At 38.3% G+C, this 21,906-nt stretch overlaps 2 protein-coding genes across 2 annotated transcripts in view; both read right to left on the reverse strand.

Moving 5' to 3' along the window:
• Positions 1-4,428, reverse strand: part of DSG4 (desmoglein 4) — a 39,753-nt gene extending 35,325 nt beyond the window's left edge. The window contains exon 1 of the mRNA XM_043888771.1: positions 4,277-4,428. Within this exon, the coding sequence (XP_043744706.1) occupies positions 4,277-4,324 (48 nt within the window). The 5' untranslated portion in view covers positions 4,325-4,428. The remainder of the gene's footprint in view (positions 1-4,276) is intronic.
• Positions 4,429-16,161: 11,733 nt separating this feature from the next.
• The window catches only part of DSG1 (desmoglein 1), a 42,841-nt gene continuing 37,096 nt past the window's right edge, over positions 16,162-21,906 (reverse strand). The window contains exon 16 of the mRNA XM_043888770.1: positions 16,162-21,093. Within this exon, the coding sequence (XP_043744705.1) occupies positions 20,074-21,093 (1,020 nt within the window). The 3' untranslated portion in view covers positions 16,162-20,073. The remainder of the gene's footprint in view (positions 21,094-21,906) is intronic.

The following is a 21,906-nucleotide window of genomic DNA, read 5'->3' on the forward strand; positions in this document are numbered from 1 at the left end:
CAACATAGAACCTGCATCTCCTGCATTGCAGGCAGACTCTTTACCACTGAACCACCAGGGAAGCCCTGATGTATCTTAGAATGGAACATTTATTTTTTTAGTTCATCATGAAGTCTGTAGGTATATGAAGGCAAAAATACATTTTTTTCCCACTGGGGGGGTTAAAATTTATAATTTCTTAGCCATTTATATTAACAAAAAATAATAAAGATGAGGTTTGCTTCTATGTAAGCTTTGGTGTGATGAAGACATTTTTTAATGCTCTACAACAAGCAGTACTAATACCAGTCATTTAAGGCTGTCTAGGGTATTCTGTTTAATACAAGTAAAAAACCAAATCAGATAAGGGTATTTTTTTTCCCTTCTAGCCTATACTTCTAGAAATTTTCCTGTCAATTATATAAATAAAAACAAAATTCTGTTCCACATATCAGAATAGCATTGTTTTAAGTGAGAGTTTTGACAAGTTAGTTCTAAATATATTTTAAAATCTTGATGCTTGTTTTCAGCTTACAGTGAGGTAGTATCTATATGCTTTGCCACCAATCTTATTTGCTTTCCAAGAACCAGAATGTTTGATTGTAATGTTTACATCTTATATATAGCACAAAAGATCACCATAGGTGTATGGAAATTCTTATCTGATAAAAGCTATGTAGCTGTTTTTAATGATTTTATCAACTTGATAAAATATATCCTCTCACAGCTAATAACTGCCCTGCCTTAAGGTGATTCCTTCCTAATAAAACCTATAGCAGTAGTAGTAGTGTTATTAGCTCAGTCGTGTCTGACTCTTTGTGACCCCAGGGACTGTAACCACCAGGCTTCTCTGTCCATGGGATTCTCCAGGCAAGAATACTGGAGTGGGTTGCCATTCCCTTCTCCAGAGGATCTTCCTGACCCAGGGATTGAACCCGGGCCTCCTGCAATGCAGGCAGATTCTTTACCATCTGAGCTACAGAGAAGTCCAATAAAACATATAATTCAGAATAAAAAAAAAAACTTATGTAATTCATAGCATGACTTCCAGCTTTAGATTCTACAACCAAAGTTATGAAAATAATATTCAGGAGCCAGTTACGATTTGCAGAGTTTCTGCACTGGAAGAACTGTGTGTCCAGATGTGGGGCACAGTGAGGCCTTGTGAGGTTGGGTGCCTTGGCCAAAGGTACGCAGCCCCTTTGAGGGGAAGCTGTGACTCAGCCCTGGGGCTTCTGAGTCTCAGTTCAGTGTTGATTGCACCTTACCACCCTGATTTGTTTTATAGTAGAAGTACATGATGAGCAGCATCCTTAGAAAGAAGATGCCAAAGGACTCCTGTGGTATAATGAAACACCCTCTTGTAGCGTTGAGTTTGGGGGTACCTTTTATAGGTTGTCAGTCAAAATCTTGCTTAAAGTACTTTTTGTGGTTGAGGGATAGTTGTCACTGAGACAACTGAGAGGCTGCCACACCCTCGTTAGGGTAAGCTGCAGTGATGCTCCAGAAAGCCTTTGATTTCGTTCATGAAAAAAGGTCAGAGTTCAGGTTCAGGAAATGAAAGATAATTTGTTGTTGTTTAGTCACTAAGTCGTGTCCGGCTCTTTGTGACCCCATGGACTGTAACCCACCAGGCTCCTCTGTCCATGGGATTTCCCAGGCAAGAATACTGGAATGGGGTACCATTTCTTCCTCCAAGGAATCTTCCTGGCCCAGGGATCAAACCCAAGTCTCTTGCACTGCAAGTGTATGCTTTACCATTGGGGCTTCCCTAGTGGTTCAGATGGTAAAGAATCTGAATACAATTCATTGGGTTGCAAAGAGTCGGAAATGAATGAGCGACTAACACTTTCATTTTGCTTACCACTGAGCCACTGGGAAGCCCGAAAGACAAGTAGGCATGCCTTTTTTCCACAGCATCTATAATATTGTACTGATTGTCCTTAAACATTTCTTGCATTTATTCCAATGTTGAAACATGCTAGAAGTTTCTATTTCCCAATTCTAGAAGTTATTAATTGATACGTTAAGGGATCTATTAGAAATGCAAGTCTTTAAGTCTATCACCATTATTAAGAAATGTAAGACACAAATGCTTTAGTGGGGAGTAGGGAGAAATCCAGGTGTCCCTGGTGGTTCAACAGTAAGGAATTCACCTGCAGTGCAGGAGCCACAGAAGAGGCGAATTTGATCCCTGGGTCAGGAAGATCCCTTGGAGGAGGGCATGGAAACCCACTCCAGTATTCTTGCCTGCAGAATCCCATGGACAGAAGAGCCTGGTGGGCTACTGTCCTTAGGGTCACAAAGAGTCGGACATAACTGAAGTGACTTAGCACACAGGCATGCTGGGAGGAATTTAGTATCAAAAACTCCAAAATTACTAAGAATAATAAATCAATACTACCAAAAAGAGATCCTGAGAATCTGGAATATAATACTCTTTCAAGATCAAGAGAAGAAAAACAAACTCTTCAGTTAACAATATTGTCATAAAACATGCTGTGCATAGAGGAATAGGAGGCAAAATTTAGTGCTCAAAAGTCACCTTTAAAATCTTGATACATGCAATCAGTTTTTCTTACAGAAACAAAAAGTTTTTCTGAGTCAAAATATGCAGATAACCCACAGAAGTGTAACAAGAGGTCATACTGATGATTCTTGATTTCTGTTAAAGGTTAAGTCAGAATGTTCCCTCTTCCTTTAGTGGAATAAATTAACAGTGATCATTACAGCAGGGCATTGCAATTCTATTTGGAGTTTTTCAGTTTACACATATTTTTCAAAAATTGTCATTTCGTACTCTGTCTTCCAAGCTCAGAGAATGGAATGTCCTACCACTGTTGCCTTCCAAGCTTGGACTGTGTGCCCTTTGGCAGTGTCAGGCTCCTGCACCACTTTTGAAGTTCATAGAAACATGAACTGCGGAAGGACAGTGCCTGCCAGACCAACTGTACAACGATTCCTTATCTTCCCCGCTTGGCTGCCTTCTGCCCTTTTGAGCTGACATTCACATGAGTCTCATGTAACACCACTGCCTGAAAATAGGGTGGAAATCATTTAGCAAGCTTACATTGCAGCACCACTGCTGACAGTCCTGGGAGACTGAGGTGCAGCCAACTATAGGTATTTGGCTTTATTTGCTTGGGGAAAAAACCCCTACAATTTCCAACAATTCTCTTCTATCTTTCCACTTATTTTTTAACTGTTTTGACGAATTGGTCTGTCACGTAACCGTTAATAGATTTAAGTCTAGTCTAATTTAACTTATCTTATTTTATTCTCAAATAGACTTTTCTAGTTGAATTAACAATTGTTTGGTGAATTAACTAACCTGATCTTTGTTTCTCTAAGGATCTGGCGTTAGGAGCTGCCTAATCTCTTTCAAATGGGCCTCCCTAGTGGTTCAGTGATAAAAAATACACCTGCCAATGAGGGAGATGCGGGTTTGATCCCTGGGTTGGGAAGATCCCCTGCAGAAGGAAATGGCAACACACTCCAGTATGCTTGTCTGGGCAATCCCATGGACAGAGGAGCCTGGTGGGCTACAATCCATAGGGTTGCAGATGAGTCAGACACGACTTAGCGACTAGAAAACAACAGCAACAACCTCTCTGAAGGCTAGAATACTCACTATGTGTTATGAGGATTGGAGGAAAGTAGTATAATATCCAAAATGCCGTATTTACATTGAAGACATAGATCATGTAATTGTTCCCTTCCTGGACTGTAGGAATGCCTTAATAATTCCAGAAAGGGTTTCTCTTCATGGCATTCATTTTTCTTTAGTCATTTCTGAGGAAAAAATTCCTATGACTTAAATATTTTATAAGTAATTGCAGGGCAATCCTGACATAGTTAACATTCCTCCACATTGAAACAAACTCGCAGGGAAATAACTGTTTAAAAGAAATGGGGTTGATCGACTTTACTTCCCTAGAGCCCATTTGCATTGAGAATTTTGACAGCAATCGGTCTGATTTAAGTCTAAGTAAAAGAAAATAGAAAAATAATTTCATTTCTGATTATAAATTATATAAATATTCCAGTAATCTATCTGAATTAGAGTCTGTCTCTGATGTCATTTAGGTCTAATTCAACCAGATTCTCACCCTGCTTCTCTATTGCATTTGTCTACCATGGAGAGTCCTTTGAAGTCCCAGAGGCTGGATGCACAGAACTCCCTTGGCAGGAAGAGGTTTAAAAATGGAGCAAATCCCAGGTAGAAAGTCCAACAGCTGACACAGGAGGCAAGGCCTCGGGTCTGCACTTCTTTCCCAGGCCTTTAGATTCTACTTACCATTAAAATGATCAAAAGGCAAATGTTCCTGAAAAGGAGCCAGTCCATTCCTCCGGGTCTTTCTTGCACGGGCAGTGAGATCTGATTTGAGTCTGGTCCTTGTCCTGAATTCGGCTCTGGAAAATGTGCTTTGAAATGTCCTTCGAGGAGGGCCTGGGTGATGACTCTGCTGCTGTCTGAGCCAAGGGATGAAGATGTTCTATAATGACTCTGTTTCCCCACCCCGAACTTCTGGGCTGGCCCGAAGGACTGGCATTGCCTGGGTTCTGGGTAACAGCATAGACACACCTTGATTCTTATTGCAATGAAACCCTTTGTTGGACACCAAAGAAAAATCCTACAGAGTGCAGACAAGATTTACAGGGAAGATACCCAGTGAATAATAAATTACTCACAACATGAAAAATAATTAAAATGCTAGGGCCTGTCATCATGCTGAATGAAATTAGTAGGCTTCTTCTTACTGCCAACATTGTAAAAGCAAAATTACATATACTCACACACACATATACACATGCACATGTTCACTACAGAGCCAACTTCAAGGACAGACACTTTGAGCAGAGGACATTGTGAAAAGGTACCAGGCCTAAGTAGGGAGACAGACAGAATAATGGAATTCTCATGTCTTAATTTTAGTGATTCTTCCCTCGCTCCTTAAAAAGTCCTGTTGTTGAGTTGCATTCTTCAGTTTTAAAGATCTTCTAAAGATAAAGTTAAGACAAAGAAACTCTTGAGTTCACTAGAATATTTGTTTGCACATTTTAGCATCTTCTTAGCATACGGTCAAATCAGTGTGGTATAACATTAATTAAATTGTTCTAAGGTAACCACAGTACAGAGTATGTTTATTCCTCATGGCATTTCTGCTGATAAAAAAAGTGCATAATATGGCTGAGGAACACCTTTTAAGTCCTCATAAAGATGTATCTAAGAATTGAAGGGGAAAAGAGCAGAGCAACATCTGGTTATTTCTGAAAATCATTTTCCCTTTTTCATTTCTTTCTTCTCCTTTCTTTGTCTGGGTTTAGAATAGGTATAGTTTTCTCATAAAAAATTGCTGGCTGGCATCAACTTTCACAACATAAAAAGAAAATGTTAAACGTTCTCTAATTGCTAGTAGGTATTGTTGAAGAATTTTAAAGGGAGACTGTGTCTTGTCTTCAGTAACAATGCAGAAGCAATTCCTACTCGTGGAATGTATTCCAAATAACACTTAGTCCTTTGAGAACCTTAGTTTAGTATTTTTGGAGGCATAGGATAGAATCTAGGCAGTTGGAGGGCTGGCATAGTATTCTAAAGTGAAGAGAAATGAGTGATATGTTAAAGGTATTTGTGAGACAGAGAGCAGGAAATTATACTTAAGCAACGTTAAAAAGTGAATTGTTACAAAGAGACAGTATTTGGATGTATCTGCCTAAGCTAACCTATATATTTAGGTGTGTGTTAGTCACTTGGTCATGTCTGACTCTTTGCGACCCCGTGGACTGCAGCCCTCCAGGCTCCTCTGTCCATGGGATTCTCCAGGCAAGAATACTGGAGTGGGTTGCCATGCCTTCTCCAGGGGATCTTCCAGACCCAGGGGTCAAACTCAGGTCTGCTGCATTGTGGGCAGATTCTTTACCATCAGAGCCACCGGGGAAGCCCCTAAACAGGGGACACTGTGGCTGCATAGGCCAGAAAAGGAATCCGGACCTCCCATGTGGCAGGTGAGAATTTACCACTGAACAACCTATATCTGCCTAATTCAAGTATATATAAGATGACCTGATAAAGCAGGTGTGTGGATTGTGTTTTAAAATACATTTTTGAGCGGCTGTTCAGGATGTGTAAGACTAATGCACATACCTTTATGGGGTGGATATTAACCAACTGTTTAATTGTATGCTAGATTAGTCTTTAAACCAAGAATTATGGAAACCTATGCTTGAGTAAATAAGCATTGAAAGCATTCTCTTGTAACGTTTTTATATCCAACTGAGCTTTCATCCTTCTTCATTTGCATGAATTTTTGTCCAGAGGTTTGAAATCTGACAATTGTATCTACCATAGAGAAATTTTCTTTTATAGCTATATCAGAACAACATTAAATTATTTTTCACTCTTTGAGATATATCCTCTCTCAATGGTGCCAGTGAGCTTGGGGCTTTTGGAATGCACAGCATTTTCCCCTCTGTTTTTCTGAGTATCAAAGGTACAAATGGCGCTGCTGCTTGAGATTATTTCTAAGAGAAAGGGTGGTGAGAAATGGTTCTCTCCAATCCAGCTTCCCAGAGACCTTTTCGTTGGCTATAATTACACTATGACCTTGTTTTTATTTTTGTATGAAGGATTTGACTTAGCTTGCAATAAAGAAGGACAATGAGAATTTGCACTGTCAGTGAGTGGGGTTATTCCTCGGCTAACTGTGGCATTATTTCCATCCCTAGAAACTTACCACCAACAGCTCTGGAGATGGTTTGTGTCTTGTGGAAATGTAATGTGCAATATTGCTTGAATTTTAATTGTAAAAACACAGGAGAAGAAAATAAAGTGTTTCAAATAAAATGGAATCTCAGGCTTAAAAAATATATGACTGACATCTTCTTTCTATGTGCCACCAATTTATCATGGCCCATATACTATTTCTTTTTTGGTGTCCGCATCAAAAGGAGAATATGAGAGGATGGTAGAGAGTTATGGGAGCTTCACTGCTTCCAGTACCATGCTCTGGGTCAAGAGGCAGGAATAAATGTGGAAAATCTTGGATTGCAGTGGGAGTCACTACAGAACAGTAGCGAATGGGAGAAGCCAGCAGGGATTTATGGTTCTGAACGTTGGGTCAGTCAGAGTTTAAGGAGGAACTAAAGGATCAGGGAGAAGTCAGTGGCTATCATGATGGTTTTATTTCTATAACAACTTCCAAGCAGGCTCTGAGGTAACCTCTAATGGTGTATTATACTAAGATTATCATACGAAAACTGACCATTGTTTAGCCAGTTAAAGGAATTTGTATTAGTTAATATTGAATCATAATAATTTAATTTGCCTAAGCAAATTAATGAAACAAGTTTAGATCCCTATGAGTTATTGTTTTTCACAAGGGGAAAATTATACTTTTCCCTTGCTGTGTCGTATGGAGATATTTTACAAGGATTTCCTTCTTTTGTTTATACCATTGATTGATTTCTTCTGAAATACAGAATTTTCTATCTGAATTGCTATTCACAGGGTGAATTTCAAAGAAAAGAAACAATAAGCAATAGAAATAAGGACTACATTGTGGCTCAGACAGTAACAAATCTGCTTGCAATGCAGGAGACATGGGTTCGATCCCTGGGTTGGGAAGATCCCCTAGAGAAGAGAATAGCTACACACTCCAGTATTTTTCCTGGGAAATCCCATGGACAGAGGAGCTGGTGGGCTACAGTCCATGGAATTGCAAAGAGTTGGACGACTGAGTGACTAACACTTTAAAGCCACTTTTCAGTAATGGTAGATATGTGAATGCAAAATAGAAAAAAGTTGACAGCTGAACGTTACCTTTCTTTTTAAATGAGAGGTTTATTGAGGTATAATTCACATACTGAAAAATTTAGTCATTTCATGTGTATAAGTAAATAAATTTTTTTGTATATTTACCGATGTGTACAACTTTGACCACAGTCAGTTTTTTTTTTTTTAATTGAAATTTAGTTTTAATTGGAGGTTAATTTCTTAAAATATTTTGTTGGTTTCTGCCATATATCAACATGAATCAGCCTTTCTATGTTATAGAGTTGAACAAACTATTGAGTTTACCAGTTAACTCTGTAAATGGAAATTTTCAAGTTAAGCGTGCCCTATTATTTATGTTTGAAATCAAACTGGTTGTATTTCATTTCCTCATATGAAAGTGTACATTGAATTTCAGGGGTGCATTTGATATTTAATTACTGTTCTTGTGCTTCTATAATATTGTCTCTTCCTGCTTCCAAAGTCATAGTATATTTTCATCCCAAATGTCATACTCTCCTAACACATAGAGAGCACTTTAATATGATTTTAAAAAATAATGCTACAGAGAACAGCTAATTCAATACATTCCAGTACAAATTCTTTTTGGAAACAAAAAAGAAAGACATCTCTACAGGCAAAGATACTATGAAAATGATGCTAGGGCAAAAGTTTTACATGAAATTATAGTTTAGGATTACTGGTGGATATGATTTAAGTATCTAAGGGAAGCTTAAATTCTTGAAAACCGGTTTTAAAGGAAAGGAAATTTAAAAAATATTTATGGTCCCAAACTGTGTCAAATGCTAGAGGCAAGTAGGTTCTAGAGTTGACTCAAGCAAAAGGGTTTTCATTAGCATGGGCCTGGGGAGATGGGCAAAAGGTAAACAAAGCTGTTTTGGTTTTGACCTAGAGCAGTTACTCTGAATACATGTCTGTTCACTTTGAGATAATGGCATTGAAGATAAACAACCTGTCTCCTCATTAAAACCAGTTTATGTATGACAACCAGGGTGCTGGCAAACCAGGTTATTTAGTGGGTGTTCGACATCACGGAGTTAAACATCAGTTTCCTAAAGAGTTACGTTAGTACCATAAGGATGATGTTAGTTTACACCCTAAAATCATACTTAGCCACAGACAGAAGTGCCTTGTTGGTTCTCTGTGACTTCATGTCCTTGGTGTGGGATGTATTCCAAACAAGGGCAGAAAGAATAGCGTGGCTTCTAGCTCTGTGTTAATTATTACTTACATGCTTATTGCATGGGCTTCCCAGGTGGCGCTGGTGGTAAAGAACCCACCTGCCAATGCAGGAGACATATACTTACTGCATACTTCTCCCCACAGATGTCATTGTCGTTCACCCCCTGACTCCGGGTCATTATAGCAGCGGCAGCTGTCCCACGATGTGGTCGTTACTTATGTCACTCTGGCTACTTTGATGGCACTGGCCGTGCCCCTCTTTGGCAAAGTTGTAATGTGTATGTAGTTGACCTTTGATGCTGTTGGTTCAGCACCACGCAGACTCTGAATGAGATCTGGGCTCAGGTTGTTTTGGAAGAAATCCAGATCCAGGGAAGTCAAAAGCTAGGCAGTGCTTTTATAAATATATTTCTTGAACTACTTGCACCAAAATCATTTGGTCCAGTACAAAACAAATGCAGGTTTCTGGACCCCAGATTTACTGAATCAGAATCTCTGGAGGTGGAAGCTAGAATCATTTATTCTTAACAAACTTTCTAGGTAATTCTGGAGTTGCAGGCTGAAATTTAGGAGTCACTGAACCAGCGTAATTAACCAGGGCCTATGGATAACCCAAAATGGCAGCAGGAAAACATGGACATTTTTCTAATATGGTAAGATGAGCACCTCTTCATGGGAGGGAAGGGCTACTGGCTTTTAGTGTTTCTTTTTCTGTGAAAAGTTTGCTTCCTTTTTCCTATTGTGTCACTGAGGTCTTAATTATGGATTTATAAACACTCTTCACATGTAAGGAAAATTAACCTCTGTCATATGTGTTGCAATTATTTTCAGCTATTTTTTTTTCTCTTTTGAGTTTCTCTTGGGTATGTTTTAATTTTGCAATTGAAAATGATTATATTTTTACACTGAATAGGCAGTTATAAAGAATCCTGCTATCTCTTAGTTCCCTATTGCTGCTGTAAGAAGTTTTCTCATGAAGTTTAGCTGAATAGGTCTCTGGGTTACCTTGAATGTGCTGTAGTGTTCTCTTCCTGCCTCCCTCATTTCTATGGAGTCAGAAAGTAAAGGTGACGTCTTTAAGGAGTCTGCCTTTCAGCTTTGACTCACCTACTGACCAGTGATATGGAATTCCTGTAAAAATGTTCTCTTATGAATCTTTAGCCTGCCTACATCACTAAATCTTGAAAGGCTGTGTCATTTATTTTTAGAGAAATCTTCACAAGAGACCTAGAGGAATATCTACTGCCTCAAAACTAGAACTTCCTAGTTTTGGTCCACGTTTCAGTGTAACTTAGTGGACATTGCACGTGTATATGTAAGCTTTTGAAGGTAGATTGTTATTTTCAACTATTACTTTATTTATTGTTACTTTATTTCATAGCGTTGAGTAGCATAAAAATATCTTGACTCAACTATCATTAATTGGAAATCTTCATTGTCTTCACTTTTATCACCTGTGTTAGTTTTTACTGCGTAGAAGTTAAAATATATTTTTATTTTATTTATTTCAGGTACCTTATCTCTAATTATAGCATCTTATTTGTCATGCTCATAGAATTACCTATTTACAGTTAATGTCAATGTGCTATGCCAGTGTGGCATTTTGAAATGGGTAAAAAATTTAGATATGGTTCAAATTCCAGAAATTTTATAAACTGGGTTTGTTTCCATGAGTGAGTTAATTTATCTCTGTAAATAGCAGATTCCTTACCTATTTCCTCCCCTTGTAGATTTTAGGACATTAAATTAGATATATTTTTATAGAAACACTAGCACTCAGTGCATTCTCTTTGAGTGGTATTCTTTCTTTCATAATTTATAGAGTGTCTGTATCTTTAATGGATTTGACATTTATTAAAATTTTTGGCATTAAGTGTAGGTATACACTGTTTTTTCTATAAACTAGTATTCAGTTTTTAGTGTTAGATATTAAATATGATTTTCTTATTGCTTGCTACTCTAGGTTATAACACATTAATTTCTAACCATTTTGTATCTGTGTTTAAAATTTTGTTCTATATAGTTAGTTTTTAATCCTCACCTTGGTTTTAATAATTTTAAAAATTCATTATGTCTTAAAAATATGGCTCATTATTCTTACTTTGCAAATAATAATGTTTTAGAGGGAGAGCTTTTGGGTTGTTAATAATGAGTATTGCAAAGAGAAGTCAAGCCAGACAGTTACCCAAATAGGACCTATAAATTACCTAACTTGGCCTGAGTTCTCCATTGCAGTTTACACCTGTGTTTTCTAGGGTCACATTTATTTTTGTTTTTATATTGAAAATAGATCAGTTTTCCTGGTGATAGATGTTCAATAATCATGTTTATAGAAGACAATCTATAAAGTAGAATATTAACTAATGAGTTTGTACTGGGGGGATTTTTTTTCCATGGTAAGATAACTGTAAAGTTAATATTCTCTCTCCAGGTGTCCTCTACTTGTCCTAGCATTTAAGGTACCAACCATCAAATTGTTTATTGATCATTAATAGAGAGCAAAGATGGATAGATATTTTGACATGCTCTTCACCTAAGCAGCAGGGGTCTCTAATAAAATATTCTTCCCGTGTGAAAGAAATACCTTTATTTTTTCTCCCAGAGGATAGCATATGAAAAGGTATGAACTTCTACATATATTTGATTTCACCTGTCAGTTGATCATTGATATGATTTGTTGATCTCATAGGATTCTCAGAGTACTTCTCTATTGTTATCATGATCTTTGTCATATGAAGAAAGCAACATTCTCATTGCAGTTTTTTGGACTCATTTTTCAGATATTTGAAAAATATTTATATTTGGAAATAAACTATTTTTCTTTCATTAACCACTTAATTTTAACTACCCACTAGTAAGGTCTAAATTTTATATATCTAATCTTTCCATCAAATCTTACCTTTTAAGGTAAAGGTACATTTTACAATCTAACAAATTGAATTATATTGTCCCTCATGAGATATCATCATGCCAAAGAATAATTTCAAAAGAGAATTTCTGTTGAGAACAGTGGAATTTGATATGCTCTGTGATGTAATCTAGGGTCTCAGTTCTCATACAGACTGTCAAGACGAGAATGGATTTTAGAAAGACTGAAGTGTGAATGAATTGCATTTATTCGTGTATCCAGAAAATAATTATTGAGTTTCTGCTTGTCACTGTGCTGATCTCTCTGCCTCACACGTTAATTCAAGACTTGTTATTTAATTGCTTCCATATTCAAATAATGACAATAGAAATTTCAATGTATGTTTTTCAATAAGCTAAGTGGAAGAATATATCTTTGAAACAGAGTAAATGGTCATGTTGTCGTTAGAAATAAGTTGTTAGAGTGCTGGGACTATGTACACAGAAAATGATGAATTTAAATGACTCATAGCCCTTGTTTTTGGCAGTGAGTAAACATCAAAACTGATTATCTATCAAGGTCACTCCTAAATGGGTAACAGTAAAGCTAAGTCATGTATTATAAGAGAATGATTATATGTCTATACACTTTACAGGGACAAGCATCTAATTAATATAAATGATATAATATCATAAAGGTACAAGTTAATGACAAGGGAGACCTGAAGACTTTCCTATTTTACTCCATTGGATTTCATTATCCACTCTGTTGATATATTAACTCATGATCATTCTTATTGACAGTGGAATGTTCAAGAAAGGCCTGTCAAATCAGAAAATTCTGAGGTTTCATGTCACATATTTTATCAGAGAGTGCTCTATAGAGGGTACCAGTGTTTGTGACAGATCTTTTCAGTACCCTCTGCATATATTGCCCTCATTCCTAGGACAGTTTATCTTTATGGTGCAAATACCACGCCAGCTCCCAGGGTTTTCCCCAGGAGGGATTTTCCCTTCCCAGAAGTGCTGAGCTTCAGTTGTCCATGATGATCCCTGGCTTTTATTGCCTGCTTTCCCGTCCCTCTTTCATCTCACCATTTACTACCTGTGGTTCCTGCTTATCCATCCTTTCCCTCCAGATTACCCTCACATCCTATCTTAGGGTCTACTTCTGGGTGAAACCAATTGAAAACATGATCAAAATAAACCGAGAAGCCTGGGGGAGTAATTTATCAAGCAGAAAACAGGCATACATTTGGAAAGAAGTATCTATTAATTTGAATGCAGCAAAGTATTTTCCTTTGAAAAATGTGACCAATCACATTCTGGGTCCAACCGGATAGGAACTTTTATTTATTTATATATTTATGGCTGGGTTGGATCTTCATTGCTATGGGCTTTCTCCAGTTCAGGCTTTTTCTAGTTGCAGTGCTCGGGCTTCTCATGGCAGTGGCTTCTCTTGCCGTGGAGTGTGGGCTCTAGGTGCATGGGCTTCAGTAGTTGTGGCTCTCTGGCCTACTTGCACCATGGCATGTGGGATCTTCTTGGACCAGGGATTGAACCCATGTCCCCTGCATTACTAGGCAGATTCTTAACCATTGGACCACAGGAAAGTCCCAGATAGGAACTTTGATAAGGATTATAGCCTGAGATTTTGAGCAGTCGCAGGAAGGCTCTAGAGGCAGGGGATTTCGTCCCTAGATTTTATGTAAGGATGGCTAGGACACAGGCACAGAACAGACTGCGATATCCCAAGTCTGGCATAATTAAGCTTTGTTTGTAAAACTAGAAAAAGTAAGCCTCCCAGAGTCAGCTGGAGTTTGTATTATTTGAACTCAGTCACTAAGTTCGTGCTGAGAATGGCATTTGTTCAAAATTTTTGGCCAGTATTCTCCATTTATATTTATTGTGCTTGAGTTCTTTCAAGATTCTTTATAGTGGGATTTTAATTTACTGCTCAGTGCCCCTTTTCCAGTTTCTTTTTGCATGTTGCTGTTAAACTGTTTAGGGCTTTTGGTCTATTTTTGTCACTTGTTTTGCTACCAAATTGTTTGGTCAAACCAAATAATTGGACTCCATGGGATCACCAAGAGTTGGACACAACTGAAGCAACTTAGCACACACGTACGCATGGAAGAGCTGGCAACAGGTGATCTTTTGAAAATACAAGCCTGATCAGAGTACTCCTCTGTCCAGGCTTTCCAGTGGCTCTGCATGTCACTGAGGAAGTCAGAATTCTTACAATGTCCCGTGAGGTTAAACTCCATCCTACCCCTGGTACCTCTCAGACTTCATTTCTCATTGCTTTCCTTCTTTCACTCCACATGTAGGTCTCTTCTTCTTCTTCCTTGAATCCCCCAAGCACATGCCTACCTCAGAGTGCTTACAACTTTGCTGTCCCCTTGGCCTGAAATGCCCAATGCCTAGATAGCCATATGGCTTGTCCCCGAGTGTTCTTCAGGTGTCTGCTCAAATATTGTCTTATAACTATCCATGCCTCAATTATCTTATGTAAAAGAGTATCCTCCCTAGGGATTTTCAAGAGGGAGGGGACAAATGCCTATGACTGATTCATGTTGATGTATGGCAGAAACCAACACAATATTGTAAAGCAATTGTCCGTCAATTAAAAATAAATAAATTTATTTAAAAAAAGAGTATCCTCCTTAGAGGATGGTGTTATATAAGCCAAAAAAGAACAGTCTTTCAAGGGAGAGAGAGCAGTTACTCTTTTTTTCAGATTCTTGCCAACGGTTAAGAAAGACCGACAGAAAAGTAGGCCTTATATTTGGCAATGTATAGATCTTAGATTTGACAAGGGCCATTCTGATGGACTGATGGGTGAGCACTGATGTCTCGTGGGACATGGGAAAGAAAGGAAAGCACATGCATATAAGTCTTGAGAAATTTGGTGAAATAGATAAAAAATGAGACAGCAGCCACAGGGAGGGGTGCAGATGGCAAAGTTATGGGGGTGGGGAGAAAGAGAGAGAAGAAGAAAGAGGGAAGGAGCAAAGTCCTTGAACTCAGATGGGGAATTGTCTTTTTCCATGAGTAGGACACTAACTCCATTGTAATACAGCAAGGGGAGAATATGGGTCTAAATGTGGGTGGCTGTGCAGGCTTTTAGAGAAAGATGAGTGGATTTGAGATTTATGATTTTTATTTTCTCATGAACAATAGGGTTAGCTCATCAACTGAGAATAAAGAGGGAGGAGGAGGTGTGAGAGTGTTGAGGATAGAGCAGGTATGAAATAATAATCTAGTATAATGAGATGGGAAGTCTACCAAAGAATCAGATAGGACTAGGGAAGCATTTGCTGTTAATATGAAATTTGAAATCGAGTATTTAAAATGAAAAAAGTCAACTCACTTGAATCATTTGTTTAGCTGTTTGTGTGCAGACAAACATGTGGGTGTGAAAGATTTGGGATTTGAAAGGAGGAGGGTCAGGGCAAGGTGGTCAAAGGTATGGTCCAAGCGGTAACAGCAGTTGGACTCAAGAAGTTTGTTTAGACAAGGAGGGAAGTGAAGCTGACAGATGCTGAGAAAGTGGTGGGAGTCCAAAGAGTAATGAAGTGGAGGAATTGCAACAATCGGAATTTGTCAGCAAGTGAGCTACAAGGATAGGGAGAAATTGAAAGAGAGGCATTTGAGGTCCTGCCATGCTGGGTTATGATGAGGAAGCAAATGACTGAGGAAACTGGGGGAATGGAGGTGTAGGAGCTGAGAATGCGGGGGTACCGAGTGCCTCATCCATGGAGTTGGAGAGGCCGTGGAAGACAGTGGGCTAGAGTACAAGAGTCTTTAGTAAAAGTGGGAGTGTTATTAAGAGGTCAGTAAAATAGCACAAGGAGAAGAAAGGGAGGGGAAGATAAACAGATCCCATGTGTCTGAAAGGGGAAGATGATAATGTTCTGAAAGTGGCACTGGAGAGTGAAAAGGAGATGTACCCCAATAAAGATGATATGATAATAAAGGTAGTAAATAAGAAAATCCACTTAAAAGATATAAAATGCTGGTGTACCAAAAAAGCAGAGTATGAAAGAGAAAAAGGTGAAAACAAAGATGCTGAAAGTATCAAATAAAAGCTTAAAATGCAAGTTATTAATCATTGGCTTATTTACATGAGGCTGCTTAAGGCTGTGTTCTGACATAACTGAGTAGCATTCTAGAGAGAGGGTTCCTTAATAAACATGAGAAGAAATGAATTAGGAAATCAAAAATAAAAAAATTTAACAGCATGAAAATAAAATCATTTCTTCCCTTATATGGACTGCAAATAATAACTAGATTTGATAACTCCTAATTATTCTTTATATGTTGAAACCCATCCCCACCTTGCAATTCAGAAAAGATAATGAAGGCATATGAATCATTTTATTGCTGTAAACATAACTCTTTAGAAATTACAAACCAACCTAAAATAGCCAACAGATGACCATGCAAGGAATTAGGACCCAAATAATCCCCAAATATTTATACTGAAAATGGAAGAAAAGCACCTTGTTGTAAACATTACCCAAGATGAATATTAGAGTTTAAAACTAGTTGTAAAATAGCAAAAGAAAAATAAGTTAGACTAAGTACAGCTTGATGATAAAGTGTTTAGTAATTCAAATATAACAAAATGGAGGAGTATAGACAACTAAACAATAGCTTATTCATTGTTTTAAAATTATTTGATGGAGAACATATTGATCCGCTTATGCTTTCATCCTAACATGATTTGAAGAACTTAGAACTGGAAGACAAATTCTCTTTCATGGACCCGTGGATTCTAATACAATGTGGAATAAGTCTTGCAAACACCAGGAGTCCCTCAGAAGTTAGAATTGATTAAATAGGCACGAGGAAATGTGGCAATACCTTCAAAAGTTTGTTCTGGGTTTCATACGTTTTTCTGAAAAAGTGAGGGCCGTTTTAGCCAAGATTACAACACCTTTAAATCCTGCTAAAGTCAAAGGCTGTCATATATGTTATACCCTGACTTACATTCAAATATTGGTATAAAATTAGAAATGAATTGTGTATGTAGCAACTGGAAACATCCAGAGTAAATATGTAATTTTTGAAGCTATATAGTTAAAATTGTGTCAGAATAGTACATTGAATAAAGATTATGAGGCTAAAAACTTTATATAAAAATGTAGAGCAGATGTCCAGATGAAGGCCTATAAATAACCCCAAATAGATACTTTTTCTATAAATTTTTCAGTGCAAATATTGTTATATCAGGCAAGCTAATACTATCTAGCAGATATATTTGAAATTCAATGTCAAAATTAGCTCAAAATGGTATTTTGATTGATATTAAATAATAAAGTATTTGTAGTACACTAATTTTTGTCTCTGAGGACTACATTTTTGGAGAGTAGGATGTTTTGTAAATATTAAACACTTTATTTTCAAACTATATATACATAACATATAAATAACTCTTTATTCTTTCTCTTTTGTTAGGAGCCAGCTGATCTGAGACTCAGCTTGCAATATGGGTTTGAAATATGACTATTCACTTATAAAGATATTTTCATATCTTTACATCTATGGAATGATACAAGGTATATGAATTAGAGTAAAGCATCTAAAGAGAAGGATTAAATTCTTCCTAAAGGCTGATCATTTAAAAAAAAATTACATGCCTTTAAATGACTTAGAATGGTTGCTGTCTTAAAAAGGTAATTTTAAAATTTAGGGATAAAAAATTAGAACATCAATGTGTAATCCTGAAAAAAAAATTTTATTTTGAAATTATCTTCCTAGGAAGATTGATGACTAATACTGCCATTTTTCTCTTGTATCTCCCATGATTTTATGTAACTAGTGGATCTTAATAACAAAAGTTATTAAGGATAGTCACTCTGGCATTTGTTAGATTATCTAAAAAATGCATCTGGAAGATATCAGGAGTCTTAAGAAAACACTTCTGTATGATATGTCATATCAAAGTGACAAATACTAGCAATTAATTAATAATTATTTTTATTTCTTCAAACTCCTGGATCCAGGCATACTCAAGTATGCTTTATTTCTGGAAAGATTACCCATTATTAATGGAACCTCTAAATGAGAGAAATAAAAGAAAGACTCCCTGTGAATGATTTTATTTACACCTCTGCATTTTGGCATGCTAAAGACTATCAAAATTTTACATAGTCTACAGAGTCAATATATGATGTATATTGTGGATTTGAAAATACTGATACCATTTGCTGTAACATAGAGCAAAATAGCTCTGGGTAAAATAATTCACTCACAACCCCCCTTTGACAAGTGTTCAAAGTCCAATAACTATTCTTTGATCTTATAACACTCTGGAAAATTGAGTAATTGGGGCAGACTAATCCTTAAAAGATTTTTGTCATATCTAGTTTCACATTAGTGAGCACATATTAACACTGAATTTAGAAAAGAGAAAAAAATGCCTCTACCATACAACAGTAAATTTACCTCCAAGAATGCTTTGATTCTATTCAGAGATTTTTAACCAGGTAACACTATATAGCAAATTCACAGAAATGACTTATCATAAATAGCACATTACTAAAATTTTGAAGTTATAAAAATATATCACAATATATAATTTGGAAACTATTTATAAATTGGAGCATCGATAATCCAGGAGCTTATGGCAAATCAGGAATGTAAAATTGAGGCTAGTGAGAAAATTCAGTTTGAGGGTGGAATAGAGTAAGAAAATGGTTTGTCTAGTACAACTTCACTCATGTTAACACAATATCATCAACTCTGTTAAGAGTTCCTAGTTGATCTCTTCAAAATAGCAGCAGAGGGTTGTTTTAAAAAGTACGAAACTCAGTTAAAACCAGTAGTATGGTATTACTTTACTGAGACATTCTAGCTCCCCCCATTAAACATTTTACATTTTCTAAAAACAATTTTTGTAGATCCCCTTCAAATAATCTCCCCAAAGCATAACTATACTGCAGGCTTTTTCTCACAGCTCCTCCCAAATCCTTTAATGTAGAAAATGTGTAATAAAGAGCTGGAAATATAAAGGAATAACACTAAAAACACAGTCTGAAAATGCAATGCGGTTCCCATCTGCTTCTTTGGAAGATAATTTACCACTAGTGATGACAACCGTGTCAAGCGTTACTTGCTTCAGTCTGAGAAGAACACCTGGTAAGTTCTCCTTTATTAGGTCAGAGTCACAGTGGTAAAGGGAGAAATGAGTGTGATGCCCTGCAACCTCACCAGTATACAATATTCCTCACTATTGCATCTACCACTAAACACAAACTAGAATCAGAGAAGTCCTTGACTCCATAGGAATTGCAGCTGAAGCTCCAGCGCGGGATCCAGGCTCACACAGCGCCAGTTCAGCGCCTAGTCAGTCTCACTCGGCTGCCACTCTCTTAGGGAATTTCCCTCCCAGGAAACATTTCCTAATTTGAGGTTTGTTTCATCTAGTGCCCTTATTAAGGTGGGAGTGGTTGGCCACTTGTGGACTTGGATGTGTAGCCAGGTTTTTATTCTTTAATGGCTAAAGTGAAAGTGAAAGTGAAAGTGTTAGTAGCTCAGTTATATCAGATTTTTTGTGACCCCATGGGCTGTAGCACACCTGTCTCCTCTGTCCATGGGATTTTTCCAGGCAAGAATACTGGAGTGGGTTGCCATTCCCTTCTCCGGGGATCTTCCTGACCCAGGATCGAACCCAGGTCTCCTGCATTGCAGGCAGATTCTTCCCCCACTGAGCTGTGAGGGAAGCCCTCTTTAATGGTTAACCCTGGTCTAAATATGTGGTTGAGTTTTTATTTATATCCTCTGTGACACTGACCAGACCAGGCATTTGGGGCACATTTCAAATTCTTCCCACATACTTGAGTGTATATTGCATGTTTAGTTTTTTAAAAATATTGCCTGAGCTATATGAAATTTCAAAACCAAGCAAGGAGAATGATGACCATTGCCATCTTAAGGTCAGTGTTTTGTTCCACGTGCTGGAGGCCACACAAAAGCACAAAAGCACAAAAGACCCTACCAGCACAAAGAAGCCCCTGTCTCAAGTTTTAGTTCATGGTCATGATTGCCTTAGTATTAATATACAAAAAAAAAAAGTTACAAAGGCTCAGGGGAGCTCTTGCCCAATGACACTGTTTCCATCGATTTTTCTCACTGTGGTGTCTCACCGTGTGTCACAATTTTCTTAGCACGTGTTTGTGCATCCTAAATCACACTGTTAGTATTGTGCTGATGGGAATTAAACCTAAATCACAATGATGGCGAAAAAAGCATGCTGGGGTCCCTGGCTACTTGGTATATTGAACTGTACTGTACTTTGTGATTCGACTCCGAGTTGTGGTAGGGGATGCGGAACCGAGGGTGTTGCTAAAGTGATGCTCAGAGGAACCCCGCAAGTGGCCGATGGTGGCTGTGCCCCCTAAGCTGCTACTCAGGCCCCCGCCACCTCCTAGGCTGCCCAGCCCGATGCCGCCACCACCTCCTCCACCAGCACTGCCCAGCAGGCCGCTGCTGCCCGAGATGCCGGAGCCGGAAACTACCCTCTCTGTCACAATCACGTTGTGGGTGTTCGATAACTCAGGGTGCATGCTCAGATTGCCCACTATGCCGGAGGTTGGCTGGATCACTCTTTCCGTCACTACTACATTCGAAGACTGCCTAGGGTCAGGGATGGTCAGAGTGGTGGGCAGACTTGAACTTGGTGCTATGACCCTTTCTGTCACTATCACGTTTGACCCATCTCTCAAGTCAGGCATCTCTAACATCCCCTGCAAGTCGGCACCGGAGATTGGACCGACTACCCGCTCCGTCACCACCACGTTTGATGCGTGTCGGTTATCGTGAATGTGGACAGAGGGCTTCAGAGTGCCCGAGGAGGTGTAAGACTCGGTCACGGTGACATTACCATAGCCCAGAGGATCAGGAATTGGCGTGGGATGCTGTACCCCAGGTCCCGAGGGGTAGGTGTTCTCAGAGATGACGGTGGTGGTGCCGAAACGTGGGGAGATGGGTGGGTGTCCACTACCAATGGGCTCTGTTCCCTGCGGAGGGCAGACCGGCTCAGTGCTGTCGGGTGGCCAGGAGGGATCAGAGTCTGGAAATGGTTCAACGTCTTTTCCCAGGCTGATGTCCGCCAACTTCTTAAACTTCGGCCCCAGTGTGTCCAAGAAGCTGTCATCCAAGTCTTCTCCAATGAAGCTACAACAGCCCACAGACCCCGCAGGGGAGCCTGCACCTTCAATATCATAGATGAGCAGGCAGTCGTTGGATGGGCGTCCTTCCTCTTCATCCGCATAGGCATATGCTTTCTGAATTTGTAGAGGAAAGAGAAAATGGAATGATGAATACATTTTTAACAGTAATAGAGGTCGTTAGCTTTATTTCTTCTTCCAGGGCTTTACCAGAAAACTACACATAAAGCAAAATTCTCACATCTTCCAGAGACCCTTGTTGTTTAGTTGCTAAGTCGTGTCTGACTCTTGGCGACCCCATGGACTGTAGCCCACCAGGCTCCTCTCTCCATGGGATTTCCCAGGCAAAGATACTGGAATGGGCTTCCATTTCCTTCTGCACAGACTTTTTAGAAGTCATTATGTAATTACTTGAAAGAGTTTGGTTAGAAATGACTCTAACCGTAATTTTGATCATTTATTTTGATATTTAGATGGACTTTTTCATGTTGGTGCACTTTGGACACAAAATCACGAAAAGAATAAAATGAATTATTTTGCAACCAAGTTAGAAGGACATACTTAAAAACATAGAACTTAAAGTATGCCAGAATTGTGTATTTTTTGGATTTGCTTAAAAGACGTAGTTTATAGTTGATTTGAGTTCATTTGGGATGGCACTTGTCCTCCTTCAGATGAAGTGAATATGGTGATTTATTTCCATGTGGTTTGTAAAGCAAGATAAGAGGAGAGTTTGACTCTGGGTCTATGCTACTTTGAGGTTCAAAATCGAAGGTGACCAAAGACAGTTCTTAAAAATGGAACCTCTGTCAAGTCAAAGTGAAAGCCCACAGACGTGTGTGCTTTTATTTCATCTCTCTTGTCTGCAATATTAGATTACAAACTTTCAGGTTAAACAGAAACACCTAGCAAACCAACTCATTGTGCCAT

The sequence above is a fragment of the Cervus elaphus genome, chromosome 27 (genome assembly GCF_910594005.1).
Source record: "Cervus elaphus chromosome 27, mCerEla1.1, whole genome shotgun sequence".
Classification (NCBI taxonomy): Eukaryota; Metazoa; Chordata; class Mammalia; order Artiodactyla; family Cervidae; genus Cervus; species Cervus elaphus.